Source organism: Glandiceps talaboti, chromosome 3 (genome assembly GCF_964340395.1).
Source record: "Glandiceps talaboti chromosome 3, keGlaTala1.1, whole genome shotgun sequence".
In the NCBI taxonomy this organism is placed as follows: domain Eukaryota; kingdom Metazoa; phylum Hemichordata; class Enteropneusta; family Spengelidae; genus Glandiceps; species Glandiceps talaboti.
In genome coordinates, this window is record NC_135551.1 from 2,267,732 (window position 1) to 2,286,626 (window position 18,895).

Here is an 18,895-nt window from a genome sequence, read left to right on the forward strand (position 1 = left end):
CTATCTGCATACATGAATTTTATTATAAATTAGTACATACGTTAACCATAACAAAGTGGATATGTCCTATAAAATATTTGATATAGCTTGCAGTCAGTTTTAATGAGAAATTTGCATAATTAATGATTTTAGGTAACTAGGTTATATCTTAAAAATGCAAGCTTCAAATTTCGTATAAGATGGTATATATATCAACCATAATATAATATGCACCTGTCCTATGATGTTTGTTCCTACTTTTACCTTTAATGAGTATTTGGAATAATGAACGATATTCAGTAATTAAGCAGTATCATGCACTCTTCAAATTCTGTATAATTTGGCACATACATTAACCTAAGAAAGCATGCTTGTCCAAAAACAAAGCCTGTTACCATAGTTTTTTTTAGTTTAAAGGCCCGTATCGACTATAAAAGGAGGATTACAGTAGGGACGCTCATTTATGCAAAGCATCTCGTACGCCTAACATCGCCTGGGTGCTCCAAGAAAACTGTCAAAATCACGGCTATTTCCCGAGCATTTACTCTAAATGTATCCCAAAATGAATTATAAATATGTAGAAGAGGTGCCTGTGTGAATTGTTTTGTAAATTATGATGATCTGGGAGCGAAATTTGATGTATGTTGTCATGTGGTATGTGGCGAAATGTTAGGTTAGAAGCGTCCAAACAGCTGTCACTCAAATACTGTGTAAACGTTTGCGTAACTCCCTGGGGGGGGTGGTAGTATCTCGATAATCAATTCGCTAGATTATTTACCTCTACCTACCATAATAACATAACGGTAATGATCAAATCAGAAGTACGGTCCGGCGACAAGGCAAAAGTATACAGTGGTAGAAATGTGACTATTTTGTGTTTGTTGTGTGTGTGTGTGTGTGTGTGTGTGTGTGTGTGTGTGTGTGTGTGTGTGTGTGTGTGTGTGTGTGTGTGTGTGTGTGTGTGTGTGTGTGTGATTGTCTTTCTGTTTGGGTTTTATTTTTTGGTAATGGGAGTACCATTTACACATACAGTAGAAAACCAATTAGAAAGGTGTTTTGATCTCAAATGCTAACAAATGACAACACCGACATACGCAAAACATGAACGTGTAGTTTAGGTAAGGTACACTCTTTTTGGAGGATGTGGTGGCCCTGAAAAGGGCCGTTTGGTTTGTGGCTTTTCAGCCGTTCGGTTAGACCGAGCTTACGCCCAGCTATGACCTCTGTATGGCACACCGGGTAAATTTGGATAAAGAGACCGTACCTGCGAAGTGACGCATTTAGGCATCACTTCCCTACGACTGATGGCAACATCATCAGCCTGCATTAGTTGCTGCTTCCTATGATGTAAGTAGCGTGGATCGTTCCACGCATTTCTTCGGTCGAGCATATTCCAATACTTTCGGTAGAGCCGATGGCGAACCAAAACATTTTCGTCACAAGGTTCCTGGCCCATACCAAGCCAGTCTTGTCGGTATGTTGTGACACACAGGTAGCAAAGGCAGTGCGGACATTCGTTTTGATGCAAAGCAATGTCGTTGTTTTGATCTTGCAAACCCGGCATTTGCATTGAAGGCTGAAAATCGGTACACCCTGTTACACATACCGAGCGTGCCAAATCACACAATAAATTCAAACTCCCCCGAAATAATAACGAACCTGTAAATCTTTTTTTTTAAAGAAGTAAATTTTGGGGTTTTTTCCGCCCATTATCTGCGTATGATTGATTACATGTAACAAAGCATTCTTTTTCACCATGTCGTTGGAAGTGGCAGTATGTCGATCATCTCAATCTAAACTGAGCATGACGTCAACCCGAACGATAAACAAAACAGCGATTTACTTCAGACAGTTCCTTTGCCATCGCTAGTGCATTGTTGTGTGATACGTCAACACAGCTGTCTCCCCGGTACATTTGTATTCCGATCTTTGAACAAACATACAAAAGGTTCTTTTTCGTGAAATTCATTCTTTTATTTATAAAACTATATGTGTTACATAATTATGACACATTACAATAAAACAAAATTACCACCTCTGTCGAGTCAAAAGTGTTATATGCAGTAGACAACTGCCATCCATTGTCTATGGTATAATACGCACACTGCACAGTCGCTGTATACTGTGTCGGCCAAACTTTCAAGCTCAATGTGTATTTGGCCGTTTCGTTGCGAGCCTGTACATAATACAGTTCGAGTATCACAACGACTAGCAACGCAGTGAAATGATTCCGATGTCCGTTGTTACTATAAATAATTTTGGTTCAGGCAGAAACAGTGTCTGTCATAACAGGATTAGTAAATGTTTGATCGTTGTCATTGATATGTGGACACGGTGACGTGAGTGTTAATCCGCTCAGATAAGACGCTGTGTACTGGGTGGAGTAGTCCCTAATGCAGTGACCCGGGATTGAAATACGGGCCTTTAATGGGCTATTTGCATGATTAGTGATTCCCTTACGGGAGGCATTCAGTTTAAATCTGGTCAATGACATTTTCCGTTCTTCTACTTTTTTCAATTTTAGGTTGATTGCAGACGATACCAGTCTTTTTCATACTTTTGATAGTAACAGTCACAATATAAATTTATACATGGTTGATGTACATTTTAGTAAAGTTGTAACATGGTGTAATGCAAACAAACTCACTATTAACCATCTCAAAACAAATTACATTGTTTTTCGAACAAACAAAAGAAAAGTTGCTCTTTGTGGAAGCCTACACAACAAGGAAATTGATGAAGTTGATGAAACTTGGTTTGTTGGTGTCATCTTAGACAAAAATCTTAACTGGTCCAAACATGCATACAAAGTGAACTCTATTGTGAGGAAAAAAGTTTGCATTATCTTTTGACTGAGTCAGTTTATACCACAAAGTATTCTCTTGTTAATTTACAAAACTTTCATACAACCACATATAACTTATGGCCTTGAGGTCTGGGGCTCTACATACCGATCACATCTCACCTGTATCCTCACTTCTCAAAAAATGGCAGCCAGAGCTATAATTTCCAGTGATCCAATCATTTATTCAATCAATTACACCATTCTAAATATATTTAACCAACATAAACGTCAAATTTGCACTTTTATGTACGACTTGCTCAACGGCAATTTACCACATCATTTCACACAATATTGTTCATTTCCCACTCACTTTTATAATACACGCTACAAAATTAAGGGCAATATTTCAATCCCAAGGATAAACACTGAAATAGGTAAATTTGCAATGTCATACACAGGAGCTATACACTGGAACAACTTACCTCTTAATGTTAGGTCCAAATCATCAAGGAATGTTTTTCGTAACTCACTAAAAGATTTTCTTCACCTGATATGAATAAACTGCAACTCATGTTGATGTATAATGTATATATTTTCATAGATATTTATGTTTTGTTTTCACTGCCCTCTTTATACTTTGTCATGTATTTATTTTAAAATTTTATTTACAGTGTCTAAGGAGACAGACTTAATTAGCAAGTAGCTATTTTTCTGGTCTCCTTTTACCTACCTCAAAACATGTATCATTTATTTTGTCTACAAATGTAAATTTAATAAGTAGGTAATAAAGAAAGATATATATCTAGTCTTTATCTACCCATCTAGTCTTTATCTACCTATCTAGTCTTTGTCTACCTATCTAGTCTTTATCTACCCATCTAGTCTTTGTCCACCTATCTAGTCTTTGTCTACCCATCTAGTCTTTATCTACCCATCTAGTCTTTATCTACCCATCTAGTCTTTGTCTACCCATCTAGTCTTTGTCTACCTATCTAGTCTTTATCTACCCATCTAGTCTTTATCTCCCTATCTAGTCTTTATCTACCCATCTAGTCTTTGTATACCTATCTAGTCTTTGTCGACCTATCTAGTCTTTGTCTACCCATCTAGTCTTTATCTACCTATCTAGTCTTTGTCTACCTATCTAGTCTTTGTCTACCCATCTAGTCTTTATCTACTTATGTAGTCTTTATCTACCTATCTAGTCTTTATCTACCCATCTAGTCTTTATCTCCCTATCTAGTCTTTATCTAACCATCTAGTCTTTGTCTACCTATCCAGTCTTTGTCTACCTATCTAGTCTTTATCTACCCATCTAGTCTTTATCTCCCTATCTAGTCTTTATCTACCCATCTAGTCTTTGTATACCTATCTAGTCTTTGTCTACCCATCTAGTCTTTATCTACCCATCTAGTCTTTGTCTACCTATCTAGTCTTTATCTACCCATCTAGTCTTTATCTCCCTATCTAGTCTTTGTCTACCTATCTAGTCTTTGTCTACCCATCTAGTCTTTATCTACCTATCTAGTCTTTATCTACCCATCTAGTCTTTATCTCCCTATCTAGTCTTTATCTCCCTATCTAGTCTTTGTCTACCCATCTAGTCTTTATCTACCCATCTAGTCTTTGTCCACCTATCTAGTCTTTATCTACCTATGTAGTCTTTGTCTACCCATCTAGTCTTTATCTACCCATCTAGTCTTTATCCACCCATCTAGTCTTTATCTACCCATCTAGTCTTTGTCTATCTATCTAGTCTTTGTCTACCCATCTAGTCTTTATCTACCCATCTAGTCTTTGTCTACCTATCTAGTCTTTGTCTACCTATCTAGTCTTTGTCTACCCATCTAGTCTTTATCTACCTATCTAGTCTTTGTCTACCCATCTAGTCTTTGTCTACCTATCTAGTCTTTGTCTACCTATCTAGTCTTTGTCCACCTATCTAGTCTTTGTCCACCTATCTAGTCTTTATCCACCCATCTAGTCTTTATCTACCTATCTAGTCTTTGTCTACCTATCTAGTCTTTGTCCACCTATCTAGTCTTTATCTACCTATCTAGTCTTTGTCTACCTATCTAGTCTTTGTCTACCCATCTAGTCTTTATCTACCTATCTAGTCTTTGTCTACCCATCTAGTCTTTGTCTACCCATCTAGTCTTTATCTACCTATCTAGTCTTTGTCTACCTATCTAGTCTTTATCTCCCTATCTAGTCTTTGTCCACCTATCTAGTCTTTATCTACCCATCTAGTCTTTATCTACCTATCTCGTCTTTGTCTACCCATCTAGTCTTTATCTCCCTATCTAGTCTTTATCTCCCTATCTAGTCTTTGTCTACCCATCTAGTCTTTATCTACCTATCTAGTCTTTGTCTACCTATCTAGTCTTTGTCTACCCATCTAGTCTTTATCTACCTATCTAGTCTTTATCTACCCATCTAGTCTTTATCTCCCTATCTAGTCTTTATCTCCCTATCTAGTCTTTGTCTACCCATCTAGTCTTTATCTACCCATCTAGTCTTTATCTACCCATCTAGTCTTTGTCCACCTATCTAGTCTTTATCTACCCATGTAGTCTTTGTCTACCCATCTAGTCTTTATCCACCCATCTAGTCTTTATCCACCCATCTAGACTTTATCTACCCATCTAGTCTTTGTCTATCTATCTAGTCTTTGTCTACCCATCTAGTCTTTATCTACCCATCTAGTCTTTGTCTACCCATCTAGTCTTTATCTACCCATCTAGTCTTTGTCTACCTATCTAGTCTTTGTCTACCTATCTAGTCTTTGTCTACCCATCTAGTCTTTGTCTACCTATCTAGTCTTTGTCCACCTATCTAGTCTTTATCTACCCATCTAGTCTTTATCTACCTATCTAGTCTTTGTCTACCTATCTAGTCTTTGTCCACCTATCTAGTCTTTATCTACCCATCTAGTCTTTATCTACCTATCTAGTCTTTGTCTACCTATCTAGTCTTTATCTCCCTATCTAGTCTTTATCCACCTATCTAGTCTTTATCTACCCATCTAGTCTTTATCTACCTATCTAGTCTTTGTCTACCTATCTAGTCTTTATCTCCCTATCTAGTCTTTGTCCACCTATCTAGTCTTTATCTACCCATCTAGTCTTTATCTGCCTATCTAGTCTTTGTCTACCCATCTAGTCTTATCTCCCTATCTAGTCTTTATCTCCCTATCTAGTCTTTGTCTACCCATCTAGTCTTTATCTACCTATCTAGTCTTTGTCTACCTATCTAGTCTTTGTCTACCTATCTAGTCTTTGTCCACTTATCTAGTCAATCATTACAAGAGATCTAGTATACTAGTATTTTCATCATAAATTTGTTTACTGACTAGCCATACTTTGTTTCTAATTTCCAATCCAGCACAAGGCCAGAACCCAGCAAGACAAGCAAGTATCAATGCAGGTGTACCATATGATGTACCAGCTATGGTTGTAAACATGTTATGTGGTTCTGGACTTCGATCTGTTGTACTAGGTGCACAGGCTGTACAACTAGGAGATTCTGATATAGTAGTTGCAGGTGGTCAAGAAAGTATGAGCAAGGTATAGTTAATGGGTTATATGCATGAACACATAAGAATAGACAGATTGGTAATGGCTATTGTTCTAGTTGTTAATCTGGGGATTAACAGCTCGATCCTTGCCTCGGGTATGCTACAAGGGTCTCTAGCACTTTCAATGTTACACCGAAAGCTACCGAAATTCCTCTTTGGGTACTATCGGTGTTTTGTTGTTTAAACAGCACTGCGTCATCGGTAAGGGTCAAAGATCCAATACCGTTATTTTCAACCGAAAGCTGACAATTTCTGTGGAAACAGCTTGAAATCGAGCGAGATTTGGCTGAGTTATTGCCTTGTAAAACTTGCTTGTTTGGGACGGTCAAAATCATCAATATATAATGAACATGTTTGATTTAAAAATGCAGAAATATGGAATTTGTTACACACTGTACGACAAATTCTGACGATGGGGCAAGTTGTGTTCTATGGCTCTATAGTAAGTTACACTCTGGGATTTTCGTCCTACCCACTGGGATTTTTGTCAGAAAAGTACATACTTTATTCAATAGTCGTAACATTTCCGACGTTTACATGAGGGTCTATGCATTCATCACCCATGTCAAAATGAACACAGGCTGTTAACGGGTTCCCCGATCAATTTACCGGAGCAGAGTTCCCACCGACCCCACAGCGGTACAAGTGTGGCCATGATCAAAGTGAAACTGTACAACGGAAAAGATACAAAATGCTTTGAAAATGATGTTTTAACTAATAAAGAAGGCAAGCTAGCTTCACATCATAAAATATCTTCAGTATGATTGTAATCTTTCTTGGAAAACAATGCGTCGTCTTATTGTATGTTTTGCTTTCCAGCATGGTACTGAGAGTCGATTGTTTTTATTTTGTTTCATAACATGTGTAGCGGTTTGGTAGTATGACGCCACCAACGTTTGTCTTGGTTTGTGTTTTTCGATAGTCATGTGATGAGTTTTGTTGTTAACGAATGGCGGAAACTGAGTTGCATCTCACTGTGCACACTCGTCTAAATTTCATGGATCCGGCCGTTTATCGTTGATGAACAAACTGAATATTGTTCCTGCTACTAAATTTAGGACCAAGGAAGCTGATGTTCGAAAGCAAAACGAGCTGATCGACATAGTTGATACCTTTGGGTCGAAGATAATTCATGTAGTCAGCGAAGCCAGTGAACTTGATGTTGCGTCAAGTACCAATGCCTATGGTCTTATACTTATACTTGATTTAGTATCGTATGGTCAGTATAACGACAAACCCTTAATTTCTTTATCTCGGTGTGTTCCAGTCATCGCCGGAACACCAGTTTACCAGATTGTTTAATCAGAGATTTCTACAAGAAGTTTGACTTGCTGATACTTTTGATTTCTTGGTCAACTATTCTGTATCCTCGAAGAGACCATGTGCGTTATGCAAATGAGGCAGTCTTTCGTCATTGTCACATATAGATATAGTGAACCAAGTTCTGTACATGTGTTATGTTAGCCGTTTGCCGTTGAACATTTCCTGTAATTATCAACGACTGTGAATGCTATCCTGTGTGATTACTGTTACGAATCGAATCTCACGCAACATAAGCACACAGACAGCAACAACTAAAGACACCAAGATATTCTTGTTTTTGAGCTTGAGAATTATTTATCGCCACTAAATTATCACATACAACACAGTGAGGTTATAAAATGATACAGTTCAACTTAATATATCTTATACTAGTGTTCTTTGGACTCTACGCTGGTCTTAAACGGCGGCTGAACAGATGGTGTGTGTCGGAATGACGAAGTGACGTGTACAGAAATTGTCCGATACGTCTTTACGAATGTTAGAGTTCGCTATTCTCAAACTGTACTGTTTTTCACACAAAAGCCTTTACCTGTGACGGCTATACATCCAACATGGAAACTTCTCGTTGCCAGTAGGTAGTAGTTATATCACGCTTATTTCAAAGGTGGGTGTGGAAATTTTGCACAGGTGAACAATGCACATTGAGTTCCGACGAAGAGCATGTACACGTGGATAGCTGAACACCGACGGACCATTACACGTCGACCAAGCGTCACTGCTACCTTGCACACCGTTGTCCTGGCGAAGTCTGACTCTAGCCTTCTACACTAACATAAGACGTTGTTCTCTCTAATTAGTTTCCCATTGTCCCAACATTAATATACTCTCTCGACCAATCAAAAGATCTAACGTCTCTTGAGTCATTATAATAATAGCGCATCCAGGTGGACGTCTACACAGTTGTATGTTAATGAACTCAGAGTACAAAATAAACTACTTCAAATACATTAGTGATAATACTCAAGCTCTACGTAACACCTCCCCCACCAAAAGAAAATTTTGACATGTCTTGGCAAAATTTTCAAAAGTACAGTTAAGTCATTCAACATCGAGACAAACTGTCTGCAACAACATTATCTTTACCTCTAATGTGTTTGATTTGTAAGCTATATTCCTGTAACATTAAGCTCCAATTCAAAATTCTTCTGTTCTTATTTTTCATTCTGTTCAAAAATGTTAGCGGATTATGATCCGTATACACAGTTAAAGGGAAGGCACTACTTACATACACTTCGAAATGTTGTGTGGCTAAAACCAAAGCTAACAACTCTTTCTCAATTGTTGAATAATTCTTTTGATGAGAGTTAAACTTTTTCGAAAAGTAACAGACAGGATGTTCAATACCATCGTCATCCTGTTGTATTAGAACAGCACCGGCAGCGTTGTCACTGGCATCAATTACCAAAGCAAATGGCTTATGAAAGTCGGGTGCTTTGAGTATTGGCGAATGCTGGAGAATAGCTTTAAGGCTATCGAATGCTCTTTGACATAACGAATTCCAAACAAATTTCTTGTCTTTTTTCAACAAGTCAGTGAGTGGCGAAGCCACCTCAGCAAAATTCTTGCAAAATTTTCTATAATAGCCAGCCATCCCCAGAAAACGCATTAGTGCTTTTTTACCAGTAGGGATTGGGTAGTTGACAATAGCCTCAACTTTGGCTTCTACTGGGGCAACACAGCCCTGCCCTACTTTGTAACTCAGATATATGACCGTAGCCTGGCCAAACTCACTTTTTGACAGATTCACTGTCAGGTTAGCTTCAAGTAATCTCTGAAACAACTTTTCTAGTGCATTGAGATGGGCTTTCCACTCGTCATTAGCTGTGATAATATCATCAATATATGACCCACTACTTTCTAAACCTCGAATTGTTTTGTCAATTAATCTTTGAAAAGTAGCTGGCGAATTATTCATGCCAAACGGCATTACATTGTACTCGTACAAACCAGATGGTGTTACAAATGCGGATATTTCTCTAGCTCTGTCTGTTAATGGTACACCCCAGTAACCTTTCAGCAAATCGACTTTCGTAACATACTTTGTTTTACCAATCTTGTCAATACAATCATCCACCCTGGGTATAGGATACGAATCAGTTTTCGTGACAGCATTCACCTTGCGAAAATCTGTACAGAACCTTATACTACCATCAGGCTTAGGTACCATTACACAAGGTGAGCTCCAACTACTTTGACTAGGTTGAATTATATCATTCTCTAACATATACTGAACTTCCTTCTCCATTAGTTGGTTCTTAATAGGATTTAATCTATATGGATGCTGTTTAATTGGTTTGGCATCACCAACATCCACATCATGATGAACAACATTTGTTCGCCTGGGCACATCAGGAAATAGTTCTTTATATTTGAAAATTAGATCTTTCAATTCTTGTTTTTGGAGGGGTTCTAAATGACCCAACTTATCATCCAAATTATTCAAGATCTCTGAATTATTCAACTTTGGTCTTATGACATCAGACTTTCGTTTGAAATGTGGTTCATCTGACCTTTCGGTATTCTCGTGACACGTGATATTCACTGGTTTTACAGTTTCCTTTTCCTTATGATATGGCTTTAACATATTCACATGGCATAGTTGCGTTGCCTTTTTACGATCTGGTGTTTTTACCACATAGTCAACATCATTTACTTTCTTTACTACTTCATAAGGACCATGAAACTTGGCTTGTAACGGATTACCTTGGATTGGGAATAACACTAATACCTGGTTACCTGGTTTAAACACTCTAGTTCTGGCCTTCTTATCATACCAGACTTTCATTCTTTTCTGAGATGTTTTCAAATTATTCTTAGCCATTTCGCAAGCTTGGTACAATCTGTCTTTGAACTTGGATACATAGTCTAGAAGGTTAAGAGTTGTATTACTATCCATCCACTGTTCTCTCATCAGTGACAAGGGCCCTCTTACTCTGTGACCAAATACTAACTCGAATGGGCTAAATCCAAGAGATTCCTGGACGGATTCTCTTGCAGCAAACAACAGCAAGGGTATACCTTCATCCCAGTCCTTTTCATTCTCATAACAATACGTTTTTATCATGGTTTTCAAGGTGGAATGAAACCTTTCTAACACACCTTGCGACTCGGGATGGTAAGCACTAGATTTGATCTGTTTTGCCCCCATTTGATAAATTACTTGCTGGAAAAGACCAGACATGAAGTTCGATCCCTGATCAGATTGTACCTCTTTGGGCAAACCGACAAAAGTGAAGAATTTAATCAATGCCTTAGATATGACTGGTGCTTTTATATTTCTCAGAGGGATTGCCTCAGGGAATCGGGTAGCTGCGCACATTATTGTTAATAAATACTGATTCCCCAATTTGGTTGTTGGTAAGGGCCCAACACAGTCGAGAATAACTCTACCAAAAGGTTCTTCAAAAGCTGGGATTGGCTGAAGAGGTGCCACTGGAGTCACAACATTTGGTTTACCGACAATTTGACAGGTGTGGCATGTTTTACAAAATTTTGACACATCTCGTCTCAAATCAGGCCAAAAGAAATGTCTCAAAACTTTGTCAACTGTTTTGTTTATTCCTAGATGTCCTCCCATTGGAACTTTGTGGGCATGATGAAGGATATCACCCCTATACACCTTTGGTACAACAACTTGGTGTATTACAACCCAGTCTTCATTTGCAGGGGCTTCTAAAGGGCGCCATTTTCTCATTAACACCCCATTATCAATATAGTATCCTACTGGAACTTTATCAAGTTCCTCTTCTACAAGGGCTTTGTCCCTCAGAGTCTTAATTTCAGGATCATTCTCTTGCTCAGAAATTAGTTGTTTTCTTGATAAAGACAAATCCGATTTCATTTCATTTTTCTCATCACATTTGACCTCACGGTCATCCCTATGATTATCTACTTGACTACCAAACGTCTCAGACAAATCAATGAGACTATCCTGTGAATTTTCTACCTCTAAGGTCTTTTTAGCCATTCCCCGAGTCATCACACAGGCGGGATATATATCTAAACCATTTACCTGAACTTCATCGTTTTTCTCACAAGTGCTAGGCTTTTCAGTCATCTGGACACTTGACACAACTTTGCCCCCAGCTAAGTCATTGCCTAGCAACAAAGAGACACCCTTAACAGGTAGGCTGGGCCTCAGTCCTACTTTCACAAGTCCTGTAACCAAATCTGATTTCAAGTATACATTATGCAGGGGTACACCAACAAAGCTGCCCTCAATGCCCTGAGCTAAAACAGATTCACCAGTAGCAGACTCCTCACCAAACTCTAATGTATTTCCTAACAAAAGAGACTGAGTCGCTCCAGTATCACGAAGAATCTTAATAGACATGGGACTAGTGCTTTCCTTAAGAGAAACATAACCCTCTGATACAAATGGCAAAAATTCCTCACGCACAGAATCAGATACTTTCTCAATAGGTTCAGGAACATCAAATTTCATGTAATTATTCACAACAGGTGCTCTATCAAAAACACTCTTGTGTGAGTACACAAGAGCATTGGGCAACAATTCATTCTTTCTTTTTAACTTCCAACATTCGGCCATAATATGTCCTACTTTTTTACAATAATGGCAGGTTGGAGTTTTGGATTTGAATTTCTCTGTCTGGCCACCTCCAGCTGTGAACGGCCGATTACTACTTTTATTGTCTTTGAATGAAACTTTTGACTTTTCATCACCTTCTGAATCATAATTTTGACTCTCCTTATCTTTTCTTTTTTGTTTACTGAAACTCATTGTACCATAAAATTTTGACTTATGGGTCAATGCAAAATCATCAGCCAGCATCGCTGCCTGTGACAAGGTTGTTACATCTTTCTCATCAAGATATGTTTTAACATCATCACGAACACACCTTTTGAATTCTTCAATCATTATGAGTTGTTTAAATTTACCGAAGTCATCGTTAACTTCCTTTGATTTGTACCATCTTTCAAAATAAACTTCTTTGTCATGAGCAAACTCAACATGCGTTTGATTATCCTGTTTACGCAAGCTCCTGAATTTTTGGCGATATGCTTCAGGGACAAGTTCATACGCCTTCAAAATGGCAGCTTTGACCTGGTCAAAATCAGCACATGCAGTTGCTGAGAGAGCAGAATATGCCTGTTGGGCTTTACCCTTCAACACACTTTGAAGCATCAAAGGCCAATGTTGTTTAGGCCATTCTAGGTTTTCAGCAACTTTCTCAAAATGTTGAAAATATTTATCAACTTCTTGCTCATTGAAAGGTGGAACCATTCTAACTTCTCTACGAGGCACAAACGTGGTAGGGAATAACCCGGGTGAAACATTCAAAGGAGAATTTAGTCTAAGCCTTTCGAGCTCAAATTTCCTTTCTTTTTCTCTCTCTTCCATTTCTAGAACTTTCATTTCTCTTTCTCTTTCTTGGTCTAACCGTTTTAGTGCTAACTCCATTTCTAATCTTTTCAATTCCGTTTCGTCTGTGGGTTTTCCTACATAATGCTCTAACACTTCTGCACCAAAAACATCCTCGTCAACAAAATATTCAACAATAATTTTCTTGAGTTCTAACTTAGTCATAGAGGCTTTAATGCCTTCAATCTGTAATTTGTTAACAACAGCTAGCAACTCAATTTTCTTTAGTTTCTCTAAAACCTGAGTGGTTGGAGTTGTTACGAATTGGTCTATGTCACTCATTGTTGCTGTCTGATATGATACGATTTTCCACAACGTAATACTGAACAAATTCGGGACAATTTAGTTATAAATATATTAATTAACTGAACTAGTAATACTAGTAATTGCTCAATTTCCCGGACTGGCCCCCAATTATGTTACGAATCGAATCTCACGCAACATAAGCACACAGACAGCAACAACTAAAGACACCAAGATATTCTTGTTTTTGAGCTTGAGAATTATTTATCGCCACTAAATTATCACATACAACACAGTGAGGTTATAAAATGATACAGTTCAACTTAATATATCTTATACTAGTGTTCTTTGGACTCTACGCTGGTCTTAAACGGCGGCTGAACAGATGGTGTGTGTCGGAATGACGAAGTGACGTGTACAGAAATTGTCCGATACGTCTTTACGAATGTTAGAGTTCGCTATTCTCAAACTGTACTGTTTTTCACACAAAAGCCTTTACCTGTGACGGCTATACATCCAACATGGAAACTTCTCGTTGCCAGTAGGTAGTAGTTATATCACGCTTATTTCAAAGGTGGGTGTGGAAATTTTGCACAGGTGAACAATGCACATTGAGTTCCGACGAAGAGCATGTACACGTGGATAGCTGAACACCGACGGACCATTACACGTCGACCAAGCGTCACTGCTACCTTGCACACCGTTGTCCTGGCGAAGTCTGACTCTAGCCTTCTACACTAACATAAGACGTTGTTCTCTCTAATTAGTTTCCCATTGTCCCAACATTAATATACTCTCTCGACCAATCAAAAGATCTAACGTCTCTTGAGTCATTATAATAATAGCGCATCCAGGTGGACGTCTACACAGTTGTATGTTAATGAACTCAGAGTACAAAATAAACTACTTCAAATACATTAGTGATAATACTCAAGCTCTACGTAACATTACCTTCATTGATTGATATTTCCTATCATCGAACGCTTTCCTTATTACCTAATTCTACAATTGCTATATACGGGTTGAGTTGATGTAGTTGTGTGTGTGTCATCAGATTGCCGAACGAGCCGTTGCCATTACCAGCTGTTGAAACCCTACATCTAGTAATCATCGTTTAGAGTTGTGTGGAATACTTTAAAGCTGGGTATCATTTATTAAGCAATAGACACTTTGTGAACATTTATAGTAACTTTGTAACTGTAATAACTTTGTATTAGCATTGTAAGAACTTTTGTAGAATACTTGTGTACATATCTTTTACTGTAATATTTCCAGAGAGCCTTACTTACTGAACTTTGTAAATACTTTCCAGAAACTCTTAAACTATTTGTATTGACTACGGTCAAGACTAAATATCATCAATCCTGACATCATTGTGAACAATAATAACGTTGGTTACTGTTATATCTGTGTCCAGTGATATTATTTATGTTTGAGAGCAACACTAATACGACTAAAAGCCCCCACGATCATGCACTAGTCAAAGTTTATACACAGTCCCTTTCTAAATGTAATTATAGTGATCCCTGTATTGTTTGAACTGAGTACAGACAGCTTACATATGCATGTACCCCTGTCGCAATCAACGTAAAAAGACGCAACACTAACTTTTCTTGCAACAGTGTTGTGTCTACTGTGACCTGGAAAATTACCTGCATCATGCCAAACATATGTTTATGTATATAGTATCGGTCGACAACACGAGACGGTATGTGTTTACATGTCAACGATATTTGATCTGAGTCGGCTTCAAGTTCGCATGAGAGTTCAAGTGCCGATATTGATTTGATGATTCTGTCAATAGGATAGCAAACTTTCCCATCGAAATATCGTGTAGTATCGTGTGGTTTGTTGATTTATGAGAGACTATATTGAATTCGGGCATATTCACACTTTGGAAAGTTATTTCCAATACAATAGAGTAATGTTTACCTGAGGCTATGATCGAATAATGGAAGAAGGTTCGTCACCAATCTGTCTATTCTTGTCTGTGGCATGAATGAGGATTGGGTATTTATTTGGTATTTTTAGTCCCAGCGGTCAATGCCTGGAGGGAACTTGTACATTGGGTTCTGTCCATTCGTCCATCCGCCCGTGCATGCATGCATTCACCCTCATATATCTGATTAACTGTTTTCAACCACGCTTGGCATACAGGTTACAAACTATGTGAAACATATGCGCGTCACTTTGTTTCACGTCCAAATCAAATATGGCAGAATTGTGGCCATATTTCTTGTTAAATTTCACAATATGCATCATAACTTTGGAGGTATAATACATGTACCACAGCCAAGGAAGAAACAGTTCAGCAATGGACCCTCTCCCACTCTCTGAATGTAATCTCGAGTAAAACATTATTGTTATGGAAATAACTTTCAAACATGCGAATCTGCCCACGTTCATCATATTAATATTAATTTCAATTGACCAAAAATACATACATTGGATGCAGTTCGACTGATGACTGTCGTGAGAAATTTGAACATACCAGTAGTTAATACACGACATGGGTTTGTGTTGACTATCTCATGCCTGCTTTACAAACTCCCTTGCTATAATCCATGTACAACTATCACAGCAATAGACATGTAGATTTAAATTCATCACCAATGTCAAAATACACACACAAGGTGCATAAACCCTCATGTAAACGTCGAAAATGTTATGACTATGAATCTACTTTTCAAGCAAAAATCCCAGCATGTAGAACAAAAACCCAGACCGTGACTTGCTACAAAGCCATAAAACACATCTTGACCTATCATATATTGTGCAACTTTTTCCATATTTCTGCATTTGTCACTCAAATATGCCCATAATATAATCATAAATTTGACTGTTTCTAACAAGTAAGTTTTAAAAGGCAGTAAGGTAGATTGCCACTTTTGAAGTCCATCGAGGGGGACATGACCACTAGTACTAGTAGTCCCAGTGGACTGGTGGAGAGGGACTTGACCAATAGTAATCCCAGTGGACTGGTGGAGGGGGATGTGACCAGTAGGGGTCTCATATTCCTGAACTGAAATAGAGAATCACATTGGAGATGTGTGTGTGTGTGTGTGTGTGTGTCTTTTATCATCATACTTTAATGACTCTAGGTCTTCTTTCTTCTCAATTCTGATTATCACACAATCAGTGGTAGCTGCAAATTGTGGTAGCCCCATGCCAGGAATTGATCGGCCCGTGGATATGGATTTATTTCAAGCACTGCTTTTTAGCACAACTGAACATAGGTTCAGTAGTGCTATAGGCATCTCTCTCTCTCTCTCTCTCTCTCTCTCTCTCTCTCTCTCTCTCTCTCTCTCTCTCTCTCTCTCTCTCTCTCTCTCTCTCTCTCTCTCTCTCTCTCTCTCTCTCTCTCTCTCTCTCTCTCTCTCTCTCTCTCTCTCTCTCTCTCTCTCTCTCTCTCTCTCTCTCTCTCTCTCTCTCTCTCTCTCTCTCTCTCTCTCTCTCTCTCTCTCTCTCTCTCTCTCTCTCTCTCTCTCTCTCTCTCTCTCTCTCTCTCTCTCTCTCTCTCTCTCTCTCTCTCTCTCTCTCTCTCTCTCTCTCTCTCTCTCTCTCTCTCTCTCTCTCTCTCTCTCTCCAATATTTCTTTCTAATATCACCTGAAGCGACTGTGTGTGTGTGTGTGCGTGTAAACAACTTAAAGTCAAAAACCGCTGAACCAATTGCCATGATATTTGGTGGGTCCATTACCATGGGTGTCTAGTTGGGAAATTGGTCAAATGAAAATGATCGCATCAGAAATGTGCATTTTACGTTTCAAAATGTGATTTGTTGTAATTACAGCATGCTTTGACTTCAGCCTGGAAATGAAAAATTCTTGTTTTATTGATGCAATGAAATCATTAAATCTTTTATGGACTACTTCACACATCAGTGTGAATGGCATGAAGATTAACATCTGTTAAATCTTAGACACTATGATTAAGACAGGTTCATATAAATGCACAGTCTTTAGGCATTTCAAAAAACAGTTTGTACAAAGAATAAGAAGTCACACATTTTATGGGGAAAGAAAAATAGTCATATCAAGACCTCCATGATCATACTGTGTTTGGCAGGTTAAATTTCCTGCATGTACCGATTGCACCGATATTTGATGGGTGTATTACCATGGGTGTCTAGTTGGGAAATTGTTCAAATCAAAATGATCTTACTACCGGTGTATGATTTGGGTTGAAAAATGTAATTTTTGGTCAAAAAACTTACTCAAAAACTATTGGGCAGATCGGTCTGAAATTTGGTGGGAACATTCTAAGGGGTGTGTAAGCATTCAAAATATGTTTGCAAATGTGCCTAGCAACAAGACCATGCCCATAGCAACAGCCAAACAGTGAGGTATTTCACAAAGATAACCACTGCACTGTACAATATTTTACCCACAACTCTCTCTGATTTGTACTGCTGGACATCATCTCCTTGAAGTAAGACTAATCTCACCTGTGTACAGGGATTTGTAAGAATATTTGTGTCATTTGTGAAGCCTAGAATTGACACTGATGAGTTTCTGAATCTATATTTTCATTGGTTCCGGTATCAATGATTTATTGTAGGAGGAGATAGCAATTTTAGAAAGTTGTCAACAGATTTCCTTGAAAAACATGCAAAATATTTTCTATGAAACTAAGGAAAACATTTGCACCTGTTATGAATTTGCCAAAGATATAGATTTATTTGAATAGGTATAACAAAAGAAATTTACATACTAAAACTCATCATACACACTGTCCACCCAAGTTAGCGATACTTTGACATTGAGAAGTGTTTTATTTAAAGTACATGTTTCATTTAGTTGTTTGTACATTTTTACGCAAAGTGTATAACTTTATGTTTGATTCCTAAGCATACTTTTGTTACATATTAATTAAATGTAATTACTATGCTTAAAATGTTGACAAATATGGGTTATTGAAGAAGTTATAAAATAAGGAACCTCCAAGCATACCAATCAGAGAGAATTGTGGGTAAGATATTGTATTGTGCACTGGGATTAAAAGACAATTGAATAAGCATTCAAAAAATGTATGTAAATTTGCCTAGCAACAAGGCCACACCCATAGCAACAGTCAATCAGTGGTGTATTTCACAAAGATAACAATAGGAATTGATAGACAAATGAATAACCATTCAAAAAAATGTATGCAAATATGGCTAGCAACATGACCATGCCCATAGCAAAAACCAAATAATCACATATTTTGCAAAGATAACAGACACATTCAAAAAATGTATGCAAATGTGCCTAGCAACAAGACCACGCCCATAGCAACAGCCAAGTGATCACATATATTACAAAGATAACAGGGATAAATAGACAAATGAATGTATGGAAAATCATTCAGCAAATGAACGCCTATACCTAGCATGGATCAGGATATGGGAAAACATTTATAAAAACAGCTTTTTCAAACACTGTTATTTCAAACACTGCCATTTCAAGCACTGCCATTTAAAGCACTGCTATTTCAAACACTGTCATTTCAAGAACTGCCATTTCAGGCACTGCCATTTCAAGAACTGCCATTTCAAGCACTGCTATTTTGTTTTCATACAAAAAGAGTATAAATACACTTATCATATATTTGCAGGGTGTAAGCTT

The 18,895-nt window shown here is 37.9% G+C and overlaps 1 protein-coding gene across 1 annotated transcript in view; it reads left to right on the top strand.

The window, feature by feature from the left end:
- LOC144432580 (acetyl-CoA acetyltransferase, cytosolic-like) overlaps positions 1-18,895 on the top strand; it is a 34,990-nt gene that overhangs the window by 7,062 nt on the left and 9,033 nt on the right. Inside the window, exon 3 of the mRNA XM_078120824.1 lies at positions 6,149-6,330. Coding sequence (XP_077976950.1) covers positions 6,149-6,330 — 182 coding nt within the window. The remainder of the gene's footprint in view (positions 1-6,148; positions 6,331-18,895) is intronic.